General features: G+C 39.4%; 1 protein-coding gene across 3 annotated transcripts in view; it reads right to left on the bottom strand.

The window, feature by feature from the left end:
* The window catches only part of SLC22A15 (solute carrier family 22 member 15), a 43,506-nt gene extending 25,827 nt beyond the window's left edge, over nucleotides 1–17,679 (bottom strand). For all 3 annotated transcript variants that reach the window (XR_008463482.1, XM_054183626.1, XM_054183638.1), the window contains exons 1-3: nucleotides 17,505–17,679; nucleotides 3,458–3,670; nucleotides 101–233 (exon numbers count right to left, since the gene is read on the bottom strand). Coding sequence is in view for 2 of the 3 variants with exons in the window: in XM_054183626.1 (XP_054039601.1) it covers nucleotides 101–233; nucleotides 3,458–3,670; nucleotides 17,505–17,591 (433 nt within the window). In the remaining variant the exon portion in view is untranslated. The remainder of the gene's footprint in view (nucleotides 1–100; nucleotides 234–3,457; nucleotides 3,671–17,504) is intronic.
* Nucleotides 17,680–17,884: the final 205 nt, after the last annotated feature.

Below are 17,884 nucleotides of genomic sequence, written 5' to 3'. Positions count from 1 at the left end.
TACTGAGTATCAAGTTCTCAGTAGAAACTGGGCTCTTGTCACTGATCTTCAGAGACACGACATCTCCACTTCATTAATTTTGTTAGATGGCAGCAGTTACCTGTGAGATAGACTTTCTTCCTCCCGAAGCGATCTGAGAGCTGGCCAAAGGAGATTGCTCCAACAAACACACCACTGAAGTAGAAAGAACTGGCAGCACTGACTTTGTATGATGTGTTGCCAATTAAAAACCACTGGATGGTGAGGAAAAAAAACAACACCACAACAGAGAATTAACCAGAATCCAACCACTTCAACAGCTAACTATAAGGAAGATGAATTCTATGGAATTCAAAAGAATTCTATAGAATTCTGTAATAATTCTGTTCCATCGAATTATATGATATTATAGAATTATATTATATTCTATAGAATTCTATCTCATTCTATTCTATAGAATTCTATGGAATTCTAAAGGAAGAAGGAATTCTATGATTCTATGAAACTTTGCATAAGTCTCTTAAGCATCACATTCAGCCAAGTCATGAGACAGTCACCAAAATACAACTGCTGTCTCACAGACTCAATGGGTGGTACTAACCAATTGCACAATTCCCCCAAATCATGTGCAGACTTTGATTCTGAAATCAAAGACAGATCCCTCAGAATACTGTAATTTTTGCAGTCCTCTCCCATTCTCCCTTTTATTGCTTTTTCTCACATAAATCTATTAGCTTAAATAGACTTAGTCCTACCTCTCGATATATGTCACCGCAGTGTGTAGGCATACTATGCAAAAATAAAAATTGTGGTTTATGTTGAAAGATAATCCTGCATATGCTCCTCCTTTATAAACTGCCTTGTCACTGAGAAACACTTTGGTAGCATTAGACAGGTATTCTGGTATTGCAAATACTCAGCTTTTTTACAGTCTACTTTGTGTCATTTCCCATTCTTCTCAATTCCAAATAAAAATCTGATCTTCATATGTTTGATTCTTACAGACTTAATGTCTCAGGTTGAACATGACAGCAAATTCTTTCTCTCACAAAATCGTAGAATGAAAATATGCCATGCTCTCACTGTTCAAAAGTTACTTCCTTTTGTATTCCAAGAATTCTACATCTTGTGTTCTTTTCTTTTCTACTCCTCTTGCATCTTCAGATAATGTTTCCTCTTAGTGACACCCAACTTTTCTTCCTGTTCTGGTAAGCTGGTGATTATGTCATTATCCCTCCAATAACACTCTAATCTTCTCCTCCTAATCTTCTCTTTCTCTACCAAAACTCCTTTAGATATCCTTTCCAGCAAAGCTTGTACTATTTCAAAGCTCAGTTATAAACCACCTCACCACGACAGCAGAGCCATGCAATTAAACCTCACCAAGATTAGGGAGCTAACAAAACAAAATCATTCAGAAGCTCTAAGAAAATAACTTGCTTACTCTCAGTATATGCTTCAGTTTGAATTGTCACTTTAATGGTGAGGTGTTTACCAATACAGTAGGTAATGTGCCCATAAGGCATCAAGACTAACAAAATTCAATTTTGTGGTATGTGACCACAAATCAGCTTCTGCAGCCTCTCTGGAATTTAAATACAATTCCCAGAAAAATATATTTCTGTAATAATAGCAGATGAGATTAATTTTATCTTAAAATAACTTGGTCAGTTTGTTTTATAAGAGCTACATGAATCATGCCCTAAGTTTTGGTATAAAAATTTAAAAACCTGCCAACACTGAAACTCAGTGATATGAGATGCTTTTTGAATTATTCAGGGATTAAGGGGATAATTTGGCCGCGAAGCAAAATTTGTTCTGCAAATTAATCTCATCAGCCATGAATCCCTTTAAAGGGTTCAAGGCTTTTCTCTTCTACATAAAGCATGTTAAATATATATGCCTGACGTAAAAAAAAAATTATTTTTGAATATCAAATATTTTGCAGTGTAAATTTGCAATTGTCATGTTATTAGTAAGTGATGCCACAAGATAAGCATAAAAACCATACTCCTCAAATGTAAAAAAAGCTTCTTTACGCATCAAGAATCAAATTAGATAGCGACAGATATTCCCCAAATAAGCATGATATCTCTAAAATCTTTGTATTTAGCACATAACTCCACTTCCAAATACATCACACATTCACCTAACAAATTTTGAAAAAAAACCCCTGTATTTTAACAGTGGGAAACAGGAGAGGCGAAAAGATTTTTTACACATGGGCCTTTACTGAGAAGTATGTTAAAGAAATTCAAAGCAGAATCTGCACAAGTTGCCCTAGGACTTTTTTCTAAATTTTGTATTTTTCAAGTAAACTTCATTCTTGACCTGCATTTCTTACCTATGCAACTAAAAAGCATAAGAATCTTTACGAAATGCATGTCCTAAAACACTGCTAGGCTTTAGAAACATGTCTGCTTGTCAAGTTTAAGAAAATAGGATTCTTGGATAAATTAAAAAGCAAAAAAGAAAAAGCCTGGAGAAAGTTTGAAAACTTTACTGAGCTTTAAATAATGCTTAAAAATCCACCGTCTGTTAGGATTTAAATTTAAATAGTGGCATAAGTACTCATATCCTTTTTATTACCAGAATAAGCAGCAATGCACATTGTATATAACTGCTTGGTACTATTCCAAAGCCAGCAGTTTTTATTAATATGCTCATAACCAATAAAGTTAAGTGCTTTACAGGACTAATTCAGATAGCACTAATGCCTCTGGACAATAGCCACGAATTATCAAGGGGTACTATACTTGACTTAACTGCACAGCTCTAAATTCAGCTCTTGTAACAGATGCACTCGGACAGGGCTCTTGCACAGAACAATTTGACATCAACAGATACTAAAGGCCCCGAGAATGGCAGGTGTTGCACACATCAGTGTGGAGTCTGGAATCATTTCTCTACAGACTGTGGCTAGACCATGAAAGAAGACACAAAACACAGAGGCCACACCAATAAAGCTAAAGCTTGTTTTGCGATAGAACAGGGGGAGTTGCTTTGTCCACCCAACTCACCACTGCCCATGACTTCCCTCATATCTGTAGTTGCAAAGACTGCAGAAGCCAGTTCCTTTCCAGTTCCTCTACCGCTTGCTAACTGCATGATGGATGCACTAATCACAAGTGGTGTCCAGAAAGAACTCAGGGTCCATAAAGGATTTTGAGCACATTCGTACAATGAATCACAATTGTGGGACCAGGCTACAGGATCCAATAACTTCCACACGGAAAAGGGAAGAAGTTTTGAGGCAGAACTTCGGTCAAGATCTGCATAACAAAATAAAGCTAGTTTTTGTTGCCAGTAAAGATATGAATAGACTACCTGTTCTCTACCTGGAGGTAGCACCTGTTTCATTTGCTAATCAAAACATGCATTTGAATGGGAGAAAGAAGCAGTACAACCAGCCCCCCACAACTGACCCAGTAAGATTTACTACTCACACACAAGGCAGCGAAACACATTTCAGACTTACCTCAGAGACTATTGATGTGAAGCTGCTGCTGAAGTGTACGTGCTTATGCACCTCACTGCCATTGGCAGTCAGAAGCCATTCCCCAAAAGCTCTCTGCTCACTCGCTGAATGGTTGCTATGGCTCTGATTAGCTGAGGGCTCTTGGAGATCCCAGTGGTAGGGAGGAGTTGCACCCACCAATGCGATGAGGATGGCTTCAGTGGCCACATAGAGCTGTCACGAAAGGCAAAAAACCATCAAAGATGCTAAGCATGCATCCAAGTAACGTTTCCTCTGCAGTTGGATCAAATCAGAATTAAAAAAATATTCCTGTTTTATATCCGCCTCTACCACTACAAGATGCCATGGTACAGCTCCCATCTACCAAATCTCACACACCAGAGAACCACAACTTCAACGCTGTGGTTCTTGCACTTTTAATCTCTTGATTATTTGAGAGAAAAGGAGCTTCCCTCCTGACACCCTTCTCTCAGTCAGAGTTCCCCAACTCCCACACATAGCAAGTACATGTCCTGGGTGGAAAAGATGTTAGTAGTACTACAGAGACAAAATAAAACTCTTCTTCAATGCAAGTACATTACTCTACTATATCCTCTCCCTCCACCTGTGCTGTTCATTTCTCTAATTTGATATTTGGAATAGATCTTGTCCTCACTGTTTCATATATAATTTCTCCCAGTTTTACCAGAATCAGTTCTTTCCTATTTTTTAATGTCCTGTGGGCCTGTTTTACTCTTTAAAGAGAGACAGAGGCACACATGTGAATGTACATATGCATTTTTATACACCTACAAATTTATACACACACACAAAGTCTAAATACAGTGATTAACAGCTGCCTCTGTTTACGAAAGAATAAATAAAATGGCTGGAAACTGAGACATTTCAAGCCTTATTTAGAGCTGGGTCACTGCTGCTTGCTCAGAAGAGCATTCACAGGCCACTGCTTTAACAGTCGACCCTGCAACTCCATCTTAAAACCCAGTGTTTTTACACCTGTTTGAACATAGATGTGCCACAAGTTCGGGAACAGAAGACAATTAAAGTCTTCCGAGACAAAAGCAGCTGCTGGTAACAACCCAAAGACAACCCCATGCTCCAAATAAAACTGCCTCTTGTCTCAAGCCCCCACTGAGGAACAGTAACTCAGCACAGTAGCTCCTGACAAAAAAAAAAAAATAAAAAAAAATCCTGTTGCTTCTCCTACCTACTCCCTCCATAAAAAAAACCCTCAGCCATGCCACTCCATTCCTCAAACCCCACTTGATTGAGACACCTCCCGAATATAGTCCTTGCTCTGCTCCCAGCATCTCCTCTTTGTGTTCTTGTGAAAAAGGTACCCATAAAAAGTGCGTTCTTTCAGAAGGCTGCCACACAAATAACTCTCAAAACTGGGAAGACTGAGCAGTTGGAGTTACACCTAGATCTAAATGAGAATTCCTACTAAATTAACAGAGACCCCTGAGTTACCACTCAAAAGCATTTTCCTTCCATTGGCTCCTTTTTGCATTCTACATGATAAACTTCTACTGCAGTAGCAGGAGGTAAATAAATATTGCAAAAAAAAAAAAATCATTCTTTTTTCATTTTTGAATATAAAATCATTGAATATCAAAAGGAATTTGGAAGAAAACCCACAATATCTTATGTTATTTAAGCTAAAGAACAACTTTTCTATAGACAACAATGAAAAGTAAAAGACCTTATCTGCAAAAGAAGGCAAAGACTAAACTTACATGGGGAAAGAGGTGTTAAAAAGCTGAGTGGCCACGTTGCTAGGGATGTATGGATACGATACTCTCAAGAACAGTTTGAAATTACTGAGAAATGAGAATTAGAGGTCATGATCTGTGGTGCATCCCTGTACTTTGACTTGCTCAGACAATTCTGTGTCAGGACTAAGCGATAACATCCTTGCTTTTGTCTTGTGATATAATAAACATATTTTTTTGAAGTAGTTCAGGAAATGAAATCCTCAAGGCATTTGGTTTAGAGAAAGAAAGCAAAACGCTTCATTTCTGCTCTAGGTGAACACCACCTCAGCTACAGAAAGCTAAATCAAAAAAATACGTGATTGCCGGCACACAAAGAAACACTACAGATATTTTTTCAACAACAAAATTCAGCCTTAATCATCCCAGTGGCTACAGTAAGCAAGGATATAACAAAGATAGAAACACTTTCAATTGATCTGTTGAATCAGAAAAATGTATGAAAACAGAGACATGTTTTGATGTTAGCAAATAGTATTGTTCTATATTGGAGTTCATTGGAGTCACTACTGTCACAAGACTCTTTTTCCTAGTGAACATCTGCCTTGTACTTTGGGTAACAGGTATGGTAAACTCTCCTTATTTCATTGCAAACCTAAAACCAAACCAAAAACCACAAAACACCTCCAAAAATTAATTTACACTTTTGAAGACCAGAGGCGTTTTCTAGAAGTCATCTTAAACATGACAAAATAAACTCCAAACTTAAAGAAATTCAGAATACAGTTTAACATTCAAATAAAAGGCAGGAGTTCCTGTTAATGAATCTGGAGATTTCCCCCCTTAAGAACCCTAAATGTTTGGATGTAGCGATAACATAGTTGTGTAGACTGGTGATTGATATAAAATGCTATCAACTCAGAATAGAAATATTACTTAACAACTATAAGGTATAAAATGGCTACATTATTTGCACTGTGGCAAACAACAAAGCCTTTCATTTATGCTATAACCCATATAGTACAAGTCAAGTGAAATTTGTCATTTAATGTATACCTTTTATTCATAAAACATTTTAATTGGTTCTACATGTATGTTAACAGTTCCCCACCGAATTCCCTGCACTGATCTGTGTTAATCAAGTTGAATACCAAGCACAGGGGGAGGAGGTAGCAGCTCCCAGTCACTGATGATGAAATGCTGAGTTTTGTTAGTTTTGTTTAAGTTTCTCCTGTTTGTGTATATTCTCTGGAGGTTAAGATTTTATAGTCCTCTAGATTAGAAGTCCATGGTGTAAGCAGATTTATTAAAAGGCTACATCTTAATACCCTGTAAACTTTCACTTTCTCTGCTAAGTAGAAGGAATTTTAGATAGCCATTCATAGCCATTTCATTAACACATTTTCAAATCAACTTAAAATTAACTTTTCAAAATTAATATTAATAGAAATGCCTGGAGTGTCTTGACCAACTTTCTTCACATCCATTTTCATAATAAATTACTTCCAAGAAAAATGCAGAATCTCTAATAAGACTAGCAAGGGAGGGGGAAAATAGTTTCATTTGTGTATAATGAAAATACACACACACAAAAATAATTTAAGAAATTCTTTTAGACATCATAATTTAGCCATTATGAAGCACAAACGAAAAACAAAACCAAGACTTAAATTCTACTAAGAAGCATTTTCAGCCTTTCTAATCAGCTCATTAGCAATTCACAACCAGCCTGGTCATTCTAGACAACTATCAGCTGAAGCATTCACTGCTGATCAAAATAATGAGCAGGCCACTAAATTCTGACCTTTCAAATACAGAAACATTAAAACTGTACCTTGAGGAAAGACAGAAATTAAGGAAGAGCAGTGAATGACCTTGCTCTGATAGAAGCCTACAATGAAGAGATGGTTACATCTTGGGATTAGAGTAATTTCTCCTAAACCCATGACAAGCAGCTGAAAAGCTGACGGCCACCTTATTTTTGAAAGTCTAATGATCTCATCTGCTCCAAGTTATTTTGAGAGGGTGATTTGCCCTTAAATTCACATGATTTCCCCCCTTCCCCAATGACTCTTTTGTGTAGAAAAGCCCTAAAACACCTTTCTGCTGCAAAATTATTATCTGCTGCCAACAACACGTTCTTCTAGCAAAGTGTCTTCCCCCCTCTTGGTAGCACAGTAGGAGAGAGAACACCGTAAGACAGGAGGAAAGGCTATGCTGTAGTTACAAAGTGAAGAATCACCATGTGCAGAACACGATGTAATCTCTCAGATGCTTAACAACCCCAACCCCACTCTGATAGGAGATATTCCCCATGAAGGATGTAACCACTGTTGATTATTACCTGTGGAACAATGCAGTGGATGCATATTTTGAAAGAGCTTAGGGTTTCCGTAGAGAATCTGAGAAAACCTACCCTATTTAGAGTTTTTCAACCTTAAAATGGAGGCCTCCGGAATCCACAGAAAAAAAGGTCCAAAGTCTGTCCAAACCCATACATAGCTTTATTCTAAAATTCTCCAACATTTACATTGAAATCTATCACCATGCAGCAAACCACAACTCTGAGCCTTGTTTCCTACAGGTCTGTGGAAAACGTCCCCTTGGCTTCCCTTTCTTCTGTTCCAAACATCCAAACATACACATCCGCAGATTGGTGATAGGACTGCAGGATACATACCTAGGCTCTCACCTCCTCAGCTCAAGTTGCTTCAATAATTATTTTGCAGTCTATCAATCACAAGAAAATGAATCTACCCTATTTCTGCCAACATACAGAAGTGATCTTTACAAGCAAAATTTAGTGAAGTACTGTCAGCTCTGCACTTTTATCACTAGTGCCATTCCAGAGACGCAGTATTTCTAGCTAAATTGATACCATTTGAGATTTCTCAGTTATTATCAAAGAACCCAAACCAGAGGGTATGTCAGAGTCTGCTTATAACTGGAGAGCAAAACAGCGGGTGGAATGCAGGCAGTGGCAAAGGAAGTCAAAACAAAGTTCCACAAAGGGTTCCCCAAGAACAATATTCTTCACACAACAAGATCACATTAAATTGTGTCAATAGCATGAGATTCTTCTACCTTTTCCACCACCCCATTCTCCCAAATGCCAGAATACACAACTAAGAAAACTTACCATCAAAAGGCAGGTTGCTATTACTTACTGCAAGCTGGATTTCTCCACAGTGCTATAGATACAGATAATGAGCTTGCTGTTAAGAAGTCAGCTGTCAGTCTTGTACTAAAGCAAAATCTTGCAAGACAATTATCTATATGATTTGCTCAGGACAGATAGAACAACTTACAGGACTGAAAAGAGCTCAATAGGATTCCTCTGCTGTGGTATACCAGCCTTTTGAGTAAGTTAACAGTGTGCTACCTACCACAGAAACATTAAAAGTGACCATAAATACACTTTTTTTCTTCAAAATAACATAGGAGTTATTGCAATGCACATGATATTAAGGAGACCTGGAATTTGCTAGAGAGAAGCAGGTGCTACAATGCTCCTGGCACATTACAAAGTACACCACCTGAAAAAAACCCTCACAGCCTTGACCTACAAAGCATCAAGTTCAGTGACAGAAATTAACAGAAGTTTTACTATACATTTAAACAGTTAGCACAGCAGCTGACTACATGCTGGTAGACTGAAAACATGAGTTCAGAACTGCTTCAGGCAGTATAGCCTAAAGCATTTGCATTTTCGTAGTATGCCGGATTACATGCAACAACCCTTAAGAAATGCAAACATACTTATTTAGGATGGACTCATATACTATATCTCAGAGAGCTAGGACCAGACTTGCCACTGCTATGACTGGATCACCTTGAGCAAGGGAAATAAAGTCACCCTCACACCATAGGTTGACAGGCCTTTGAACATGAATAAGGAAGTTTGAAGTATTATTTTTCTGCCTTTAAAAACAAAGGGCAGAAAGAAGGCTTAGGTGCTTTATTAAAATATCTACACGTAAACTTCCAGTCTCTCTCTGCCAAAAATGCTCACACACTGTGAACTCAGAGAACCAAGCCAATAAACAAGAACTAAAATTATGAAAAGCACTATAAGCACTACCTCTGCTTGAACAGCAATATTCAAGAAAGTTAAATTACATTTATGTACAATCAAATGCCAAGACTTGTCAGGTGAACCCCAGCTATACAGTTTCATCAATATCACATCAGAAGTGCCACTCCACTTTTCTTATGTAAAGTACTTAGAAGAAAGCAAAAAAAGTGCCAGAAGTTCCTATACCAGTTTATGAACAGACTACAAACCAGCCCACGACCGAACCATCTTAATGGTACTGTAGGGTGACATGACGGAAAAAATCTGCTAAAAAAGAGCAGGAATTGTGGGCTCACAAGTATCAGGCAGAGTTTAGCTTCCACAAGCATAATTATTCCTTTGTCAGCATTTCATCTTTGTCCCTCTTTGTCTGCGTATCTTCCAGCCTGCTTTGGCTATCAACATATCGAATCTCAGCCAGTATCATTAGAGATCAAAGTTCTAACCTTAGCACACTGGTTTGGGACACCACCAAAGAATAGTGGGTGAGTATCTTGGTGTCACAGAGGGAGTTCTGCTAAGACTATGAGAAGAGCACATTCTCAGCTGTGCCTGGACTTCCTTGCTACCAAATAATGAAAGCATTTGATTTGATAAAAACATGCAATAAGAGCATACACTGATTACTTCAAATGTTTCTGCTATTTAAGTATCCAGACTAAAAGACATGGCCAACATTTATACAAGCTGCTTTCAGTCATTTATTCATTTTAAGGACTTGCCTGAGAATAAGCAATTGGATCTACTTGTGTTTGATTGGTTTTTTGTTTGGTCGGGGGTGGGTTTTTTTGGTTTTTGTTTGTTTTGTTTTTCAATTAAAATGTCTTGGGTTTACTGCTATCAGAGCAACATGATGCTCCAGAACTGAAAAATAGGTTTTTTCCAATTTTGTGGTGGAACTTGCTAAACCAGTGATTTTCAACTTTATAGCCAACAGGCCTCAGAAGTCCCTGAATTACTTCTTGAAGTCCTGGGAAAAATAATTAAGAAACACAAAGCTGTCAGTACTCTTAAATTTACTGTACAAGGATTTAACACCTTCAGTGGGAAGCCTGTAGGGGCTCTGCAAATTGAAAGAGATTGAAGAGCTCTGGTCTTTTCTCTATATATTTTTGAAACACCAATAACTTAACAGCATACCACAAACAGAAAGCTGGAATAAGCTATACATACAACTCTCTTCAGCTTTCCTTACCCAAGCATCTCAAAAGCTTCATTGTACTTTCCAAGGCAAATACTTAACACCCTTCACCCGCAAGCCCACTAGGATTAGGAAAATGACCAGGTGAACAATGTTTAACCAGGTTAAGTCCCAAACCTAGCCAGAGATCATATTGTAAACAGACAAGACCTAGAAAATAGGCACTATTTCTCCAGAGGGATTCCAGTCCCACTGGGCTGGTACTTGCAAAAAGCAAGCAGAGGTTTTACTTAATGCAAACAATGCACGTGAAGCACTACATTACCTATAAATAGAAGTAGTTATATTAACTAATACAGTTTAAAAAGCATTTGAGAGCACAAAACTTTATTTGGGTCAGAAATAAAGAGTAACAATCATGTCGGAAACAATTATTCTGAATTCAATTACACATATACTGGTTGTATCACCTGAGAGAAAAGGAAATTAGTGTCTCTAAAATGGAGGAAGTGGCAGTGAGGAGAGCCCTGATGATGTGGCTTGCTAGTGGAAAAACACAGCTAATTTATTACCTACAAAACATGGGAAGTTAGAGACCGTGTGTACACATGGGCAGGGAAGAAGGAAAGGGAGATAATGTGTCATAATACAAATATTTTTAATCCTTTTAATCCATCGTCCTTGCTATCCAGTAGAATTACGCCTGTTAACTCCCAGCCTCATCTTACAAGGGTGCTCTGAGGACAGACTGGCTAGATTGACTGTTTCAACAGAGTTTGCCAGGCTGAAAGCCTTCTTGATTAATATCAGAAGATGTGATTGCTTCAGCTCTCACTGAATCCAAATACCATACCACGGCACAAAATATTCTACATAACAATAACTTTATTGTTAATAATCATCTGAAAACATCTCCCCATATGTTTTATCCACACTCCATGTAAAGATACAGTGCACTGACAGTGCCTCTCGGGCACCTTACAATCCCAGTTGTTAAAAAAACATTGCAAAAGCAAGGCATTCAGTCACAGCTAGAGTAAACACCCCCAGAGTGAGTTTATTCTGACAGCTTTACGCTTTACACAGCATATAGCCTTTGCTTCTTTTAAAAAGTTTGATTTTTTTTTTTTTAAATAGGTAGAACAATCTGCTTCCCTCCCTGTGTTGCTAGGCCTTCAGAATGGCTACTTCTCTGTGCCTTTCCCAAAACTCATGCTTCTTGCTATGCCCATCAGCAAAATTTCTCTTAAGGTCTTCACAACACCACATTGAACAGACATCCTCTAGAACTGAACTTCACAGAAACTGGAGTCAGCCTTGCACAGTAAATTGTGAAAATTGACTAGATGTGATTATGCATACACACTGAACATGCGGTTTCAGTGTCAGCGTGAATGTAAGGATCATTAGAAGGGCAAGAAGACTCGGCAATTGTGAACAACATGTAGAAGCCCCTAAATATGACCTCAATTACATGTGCTTTGCAGTTCAGATGCAGCTAAAGAAGGGAAGGTCTCAAAGCTGCAGCTCATGTTTCTTCTATACCTCAAGCTTGCTCTCACCATATTTTTCCCAAAGCATAGATTTATAGCTTAGCTGTATGGATGATGCACTGGTTTGGATTAAGACACAACATAATTTTGAGGGAAGATGGAAACATAGGCAGCTGATAAAGTACTCATGACTCCCCTCCACTCAGGATTATTTTTGGAAAAAACAACAGCAAGTTAGCCATTTAAAATTAATCTGCAAGGAAGTAGTTATTGGAATTTAGACTTCTGTGTTATACCTGAGAGTTAAGGACCCCACTGCTAATGAAGCATGTCACAACTCAGCATTGTTATTTCAGGTTTTCTGCAGAATATAGCGTAATGTCTGCAACAGCTACATTAATGTTTTTAAGGTTATAACTATAATATCAGAAAGATAAGTGACTGTTTCTTTTAAGGAACAGTAAGAATCTGAAAGAAGCAATTACAGAAAGACAGACCACACCGAGTCTTGACTATATTTCTGATTCTTCTGGCAGCTATGTTTTATTTACAGAAGGCCACTGAAGTCTCGGTTAGCATCTAAATCATTACACATGAAATTAAATATAACATGTGACCAAAGAAATCTTTTTCCTTAAAAGATTCCCCACACACAATTGGAGCAAATGGTAGGATTGGTCTTCACTTACAAGTTCCACCAACTTTCAGGTAGAAATATTCTTAGCTAAATAAGTAGCAGCATGTCTTTCAGTGTGATTAGTTTACATACCTAATTTATTTTTCTCCCCAAGCAGGAATAAGCTATACCAGAACAAGGAATTACATTCAGCGACTCAACTACTCTAAAAGCCTTCATCACTTCTACAAGAAAAGCAACACCATCCTTTAGCATAAGCACGTTCTGAGTAAGATATAACACATGAAAAGATGTGGGAATAAGAAGCTTACCTCAAGAAATAAAAATCTGGGCCCCTACGTTTTATGTTTGTATGCATGCCAAATTTGAAACGACCCCTCTGTGTACATGGCTGCACATGTTTGATATATATTCTGCAACTGCTTTCTCGAGAATCACAGGGACTTAAAACACTTACTTCTCCCACAGACATAAAGAAAAAAGCCAAATAGCGACGTAATCAAAGGGAAGGAAAGTCACACAGCAATTCTGTAAATCCTTTTTATGTCTGCCACCTTGTTTACATAACTTACAGATACTTATAATTAAGCTATGTCTAAGTTACAGCACAAGTAACTTTGGAAAAACAGCATACCTGTCATGAAGCCCCTAGAACACCTTCAGCACCCTATGTTAGCAATTGTAATGCAATTTGTATAACACTCATCTTTTTCCTTCATTTTAAATCATTCGTTACACTTCAGATTTGTTTTGCACTTTCTGTTCAGTTAAAGTCCTAATAGTACACCTCATCAAGCTGTCCAATTTATGATCAATTCTGGCAAGTTCAAAGAACAGTTTAACAGACTCAAGCAAACCGAAGTATTAAAAGAAGATTCACCGACAAAGTATTTCATTACTGTCATTATAACTAGAGTGATGTCTCATGCCATTAAGGAGGTAGAATAACATATGAAGAAGCAGAGTTAAATAAGGCTATGTAAGGGATCACATCTGTATCCTATCTGAAGACAGACACTACTCCTTTTGAATTATTTCTAAAGATTTGGGATGAGCCTGCCTTACTTAAGCCACATGTCCCAGAATCTGCCTTCCCTCAAAATATTTGTGCAGATGGGCTGATTAAAGAGCTGCTTTCTGCATTGTGATATTCTAACGCTAGAAGTCATACATGATCGCATTGCCAACAGCAAAAAGATGTTAGCAGCACCACATCAAGAATGCCTTTGCCATAAAACAAACTATTTTTCAAGGAACCTGGTGTTACTATCTTAACTGTTTTTCCACTTTCCCTTCAGTTAGTAGCAAATCCCTAAGATGGAGAGAAACACTACCCCTAGTAATTATCCATACTGCTGTGCAATGCACATTACCCAACTTTAGGCAAAGCCTTTTTCAGCTTCAACAAGACCTCCCTTTTAAACTCTAACATGTTTTTATAAGCCTTTAAATAGAGATATAGAAGGAACACACTTCCATTCTCAGATTTCTGCAGGTTCAGTTTGGATTTGGGCAACCCTGTGGCTTGGATTCACCAGCAAAAGCAAACGTCTTTCAACCACATATGTTGAATCACAAGAGACCAAGAATTTTTTTTTTTTTTTTTAATATGCTTGTACGATCTCAAGCATTTGATCAAGATGTGAGATTTTGTCTAATGTTGCTATATACACTTAAACACCCAGAGACACCATTCTTTAATAATGCTTCAATATAATTTCTTCAAAAGGTAGTGAACACCCTTCTAGTAATCAATAGGTGTCAAGCAACTACTTTTAGTTAAAAGTAAAGTTCTAAGTGTTTCAAGAGTTAACAGTTCCCTTTATTCCTCCCTCAATGTCTTAAAGATACACTGAAAATGCAAGACTAATCCAGCCTCAAATTCACATCATTAGTTTATCACCACATTCTTCAGATAAATTCAGTCTTTGGATAATTCCATACATTTTGGCAAAAAATGTTTTTCTACATTAGCTGTCATCACACTAATTATAAAGTTAGCAACCACTGCTACAGAACATTCCTAGAAGTCTCTCAAAGTCCTACTGAGTTGGTAGTGAATAAGCCAGGCACACCTTAGTGCAGTAACAGCTCAACAAGTTAATGAATAACAGCAGCAGGTGGCAGACCAATAATACAAATCAGTGAAAAAACAATGAAGACGAAAGAAGCAGCTCACAAAACTTAACAATCTAGTTTAACACTGATGACATGCAAAAACTTTCTTCCAACTACAAGCAATCTGGAGGGGTTTTGCCAGACTGTCTGCAAACTCACTGCACAGGTTGAGTACAAGTTCACTCAAGCCCACACGAAAATTGACTATCATGTGGAAAGTCTCACCCCTACAGAGTTAAGTGTTTGGTACAGCTTCCCTCAGAGAAAAATTAGAATTCAGATACCAGATACACTGGCATATCAGTAAGTCTACATGGTAGAAGTAGTTAACTGTATATATTTATATGAGAAGAAAAACACTAAGATGAGGGAAAATACCTATAAAATATGTAACTCAAGAGTTCAGAAATATGCAGAGATAAAAAAGCACAAGAGCCTACAAGGAAAGCAAGAACATCAACTGGGAATCTTACGGGGCAGGGAAAGTAGAGAGTTTAAGCTCAGTATATTAGCATAAGAGATGAAGGGACTTTACTCAGCAAAGACAAAAATAGTTTTCACCCCTGTCATATTCTTACCTTTAAGAACGTAGAAATATTTTATACCAATAGGCCAACGTGAAAATACAAGCGAACTGAGGGAGAACATGGGAAGAGACAGGGAAACAAACAATTAAATGGAATAATCAGTCCATGGCAGAGCCAGTGACGTAGACTAGCAGGAGTTCTCATTCTGTAGCCAGATGCTGCATCTAATCCACTAAAGGAGCCCGTGATTACCTAAATCTACATTACACACACCAGATACATTACTTACCTTTGGGTCCATCCTCCAAAGACCGATGATAAACCAGACAAAAGACTAACAGCAATCATGGCACTTGCCTTCAAACTTGCTCTTGCACATTCCAGTGACACATTATGTAACTTGGCACCAATAAAGGAACACAGAAAGCTACCAACCACCCCAGCAGGAACTAGTTGTATAAGTCCAAATCTATTCACAGACTGAAAGACAACAAGCTTCATATCTAAATCCCTTACAAACTCCTGCACCTGCATGATCTGAAGCAAAGAAAACGTATCAGTCAGGGGATGATCCCCATTGGTAAAGTTGAAGAATTAAAGATAACATGAGAAGAAAAAACAGGCCTACAATCTTACTGTCTTTTTTTCTTCAGTTATTCTGAATTAGTTCAGGATTTGTAAAGATATTTCTGTTTACTTCTCCCATGTGAAATGCAAGTTAATCCATTAAAAACAAAACAAACAAAGAAATGCATTACAGAACAGCTGACCCATACTACTTAAAACCCTGAGAATACACAGCACTTGTCATGGTTGCAGTTCGTTCCAAAACATGACCAGCACTGGAAGAAAAAATAACTATTGCTTCCTTAACCTCTAATCTTCAGTGAGCATACAAGTTTTCTAGCCAGTCAGACAGCAGAATAAACTCTAAGCAATGTATAATTTTATAGGATTAATCAGGTAAACCAGAAAAAAAAAAAGAAAGAGAGAAACAGTACAACTAAACGGAAACAGAAACCTACAAAGCTTTTGCTGTTTATCGTCATAGCTTTGCAACCAAGTACAGAGTTCCCAACTGACAGAACTGGGCATCTGAATATTCTCTGGTCGTCTTATAAAGCTTCTTAATACTTCTGGCAGCCCCCTAGCCGCCAGAAGACATCTCCAGTCTCACAGCTCATGACTGGAAGTTCTTGATTACTACAAAGTACTGGTCAGCAGAGGTAGGGGGACATTTAAGTTCCCCTCTTCCCTCCTGCAGCTGTTACATTTCCACAGTGGTAGCATTTGTCAGTCTAGCTGAATTCACTAAAATTAAGTTTTTGAAGCGTTAACATGGAGTAAGCCAAACTTGTCAGATTCAAACTATACTTTATGCCTAGGCCTGGCTGTGAAGGCGCGCATATTATCCTCATCTCCCCTCACTATAGGAACAGGCACAAAGATGAAGCAAAGATGGAAGACGACAAACCTGGTTGCAGAGCACATCGCTTGGTCATGGAGTCTCTAAATGCTGTTATAGCACTCTACTGTTACTTTGGACTACATTTTTATCACGAAACTTAAGAGAGTTCCATTTTTGTATCTCACAGAATACAAACCTGACTACCCAAAACGTAGACCCTCATCCAAATACCTAATGCAGAGACACTGCCCCTACATTCTAAGAGTTAAGTCAAGGCAAATCAAAGGACCATAAGCAGTCACGGCCTATCGGCTGATTAGATGACAGCTTCTGCATACAGAGGTATCAGTGACCAGCTGTAGTTTTTCAAACACCCCCACCACAAACAAGCCACTTGCAACCTAGAAATCACTAGCCTGGGCCATTTACTCTAGGTTGTGTAGGATTCCCAGCAGAGTCTCAGACAGAAGTTGCTGCCTTCCAGTCTAGCTCATAGAAATCTCAGTTTCACTTCAACCTGAAAAACCGCATACTCCTAATTTGCTCACAGAGCGACACAAGGCATAACTCCTCAGGCAGCGCGGCACAGAGAGCATCGGCCATTTGCCCCAAATTCACCCTGCAGAAGTTCACTCTGCCTTGTGGACAGAGGCCACCCGTGCCCCAGGAGCACAGCAAACCGCTGCAGGCTAGATCCAGAGCAGAAGACCAGCTACTGCCACCACCAGCCCTCAGCAGAAGGCCTCCAACACCAACCTTCACACCAGGCAGCGCTCGCCACAGGCACATCCACCCAACCACTTGAGAGGGCAACTGCCCACAGCGCCCACACCGTGCGGCTGGGGGCATCCCCCCGCCCGCCACTGCCTCCCCCACGGGCGAGCCCAGGGCGCCGCATCCCACCCCGGAGAACGGGGCGGGGAAGCGGCCTCTCACCTGGAGGAGCATAGCCAGCAGGACGCACAGGTACACCTGGTAGGGCCCCATCTGCCCCACCAGCGGGAACGCCTCCTCCACCTCCATCCCGCTCCCCGCAGCCCCGACGAGCCGCCGCCGCCGCCGAGCAGCGCATCCCCGGCCCGGGGCGGGGCACGGAGCAACGGCCGGGCCCTCGCGGAGGAGGAGGATGAGGAGAAGGAGGAGAGAAGGGCGAGAGGCGCCAGGCGGCGCTCATGCGCAGGCGCCAGGGAGAGCCACTGGGAAGCGGCCCGCCTCTTTTCTTCGGCGCCCGCCAGGGAAGCGGAAGCGCAACGTTCGCCGTCTTGCCGTTACGGGCGTTAGCGCACGCGCACCTTCCTGGTTTAAATGAAGGGCAG

Source organism: Rissa tridactyla, chromosome 1 (assembly GCF_028500815.1).
Source record: "Rissa tridactyla isolate bRisTri1 chromosome 1, bRisTri1.patW.cur.20221130, whole genome shotgun sequence".
NCBI classification, from domain to species: Eukaryota; Metazoa; Chordata; class Aves; order Charadriiformes; family Laridae; genus Rissa; species Rissa tridactyla.
The sequence above is the reverse complement of the archived record's forward strand: the minus strand, read 5'-3'. Positions and strand labels throughout refer to the sequence as shown.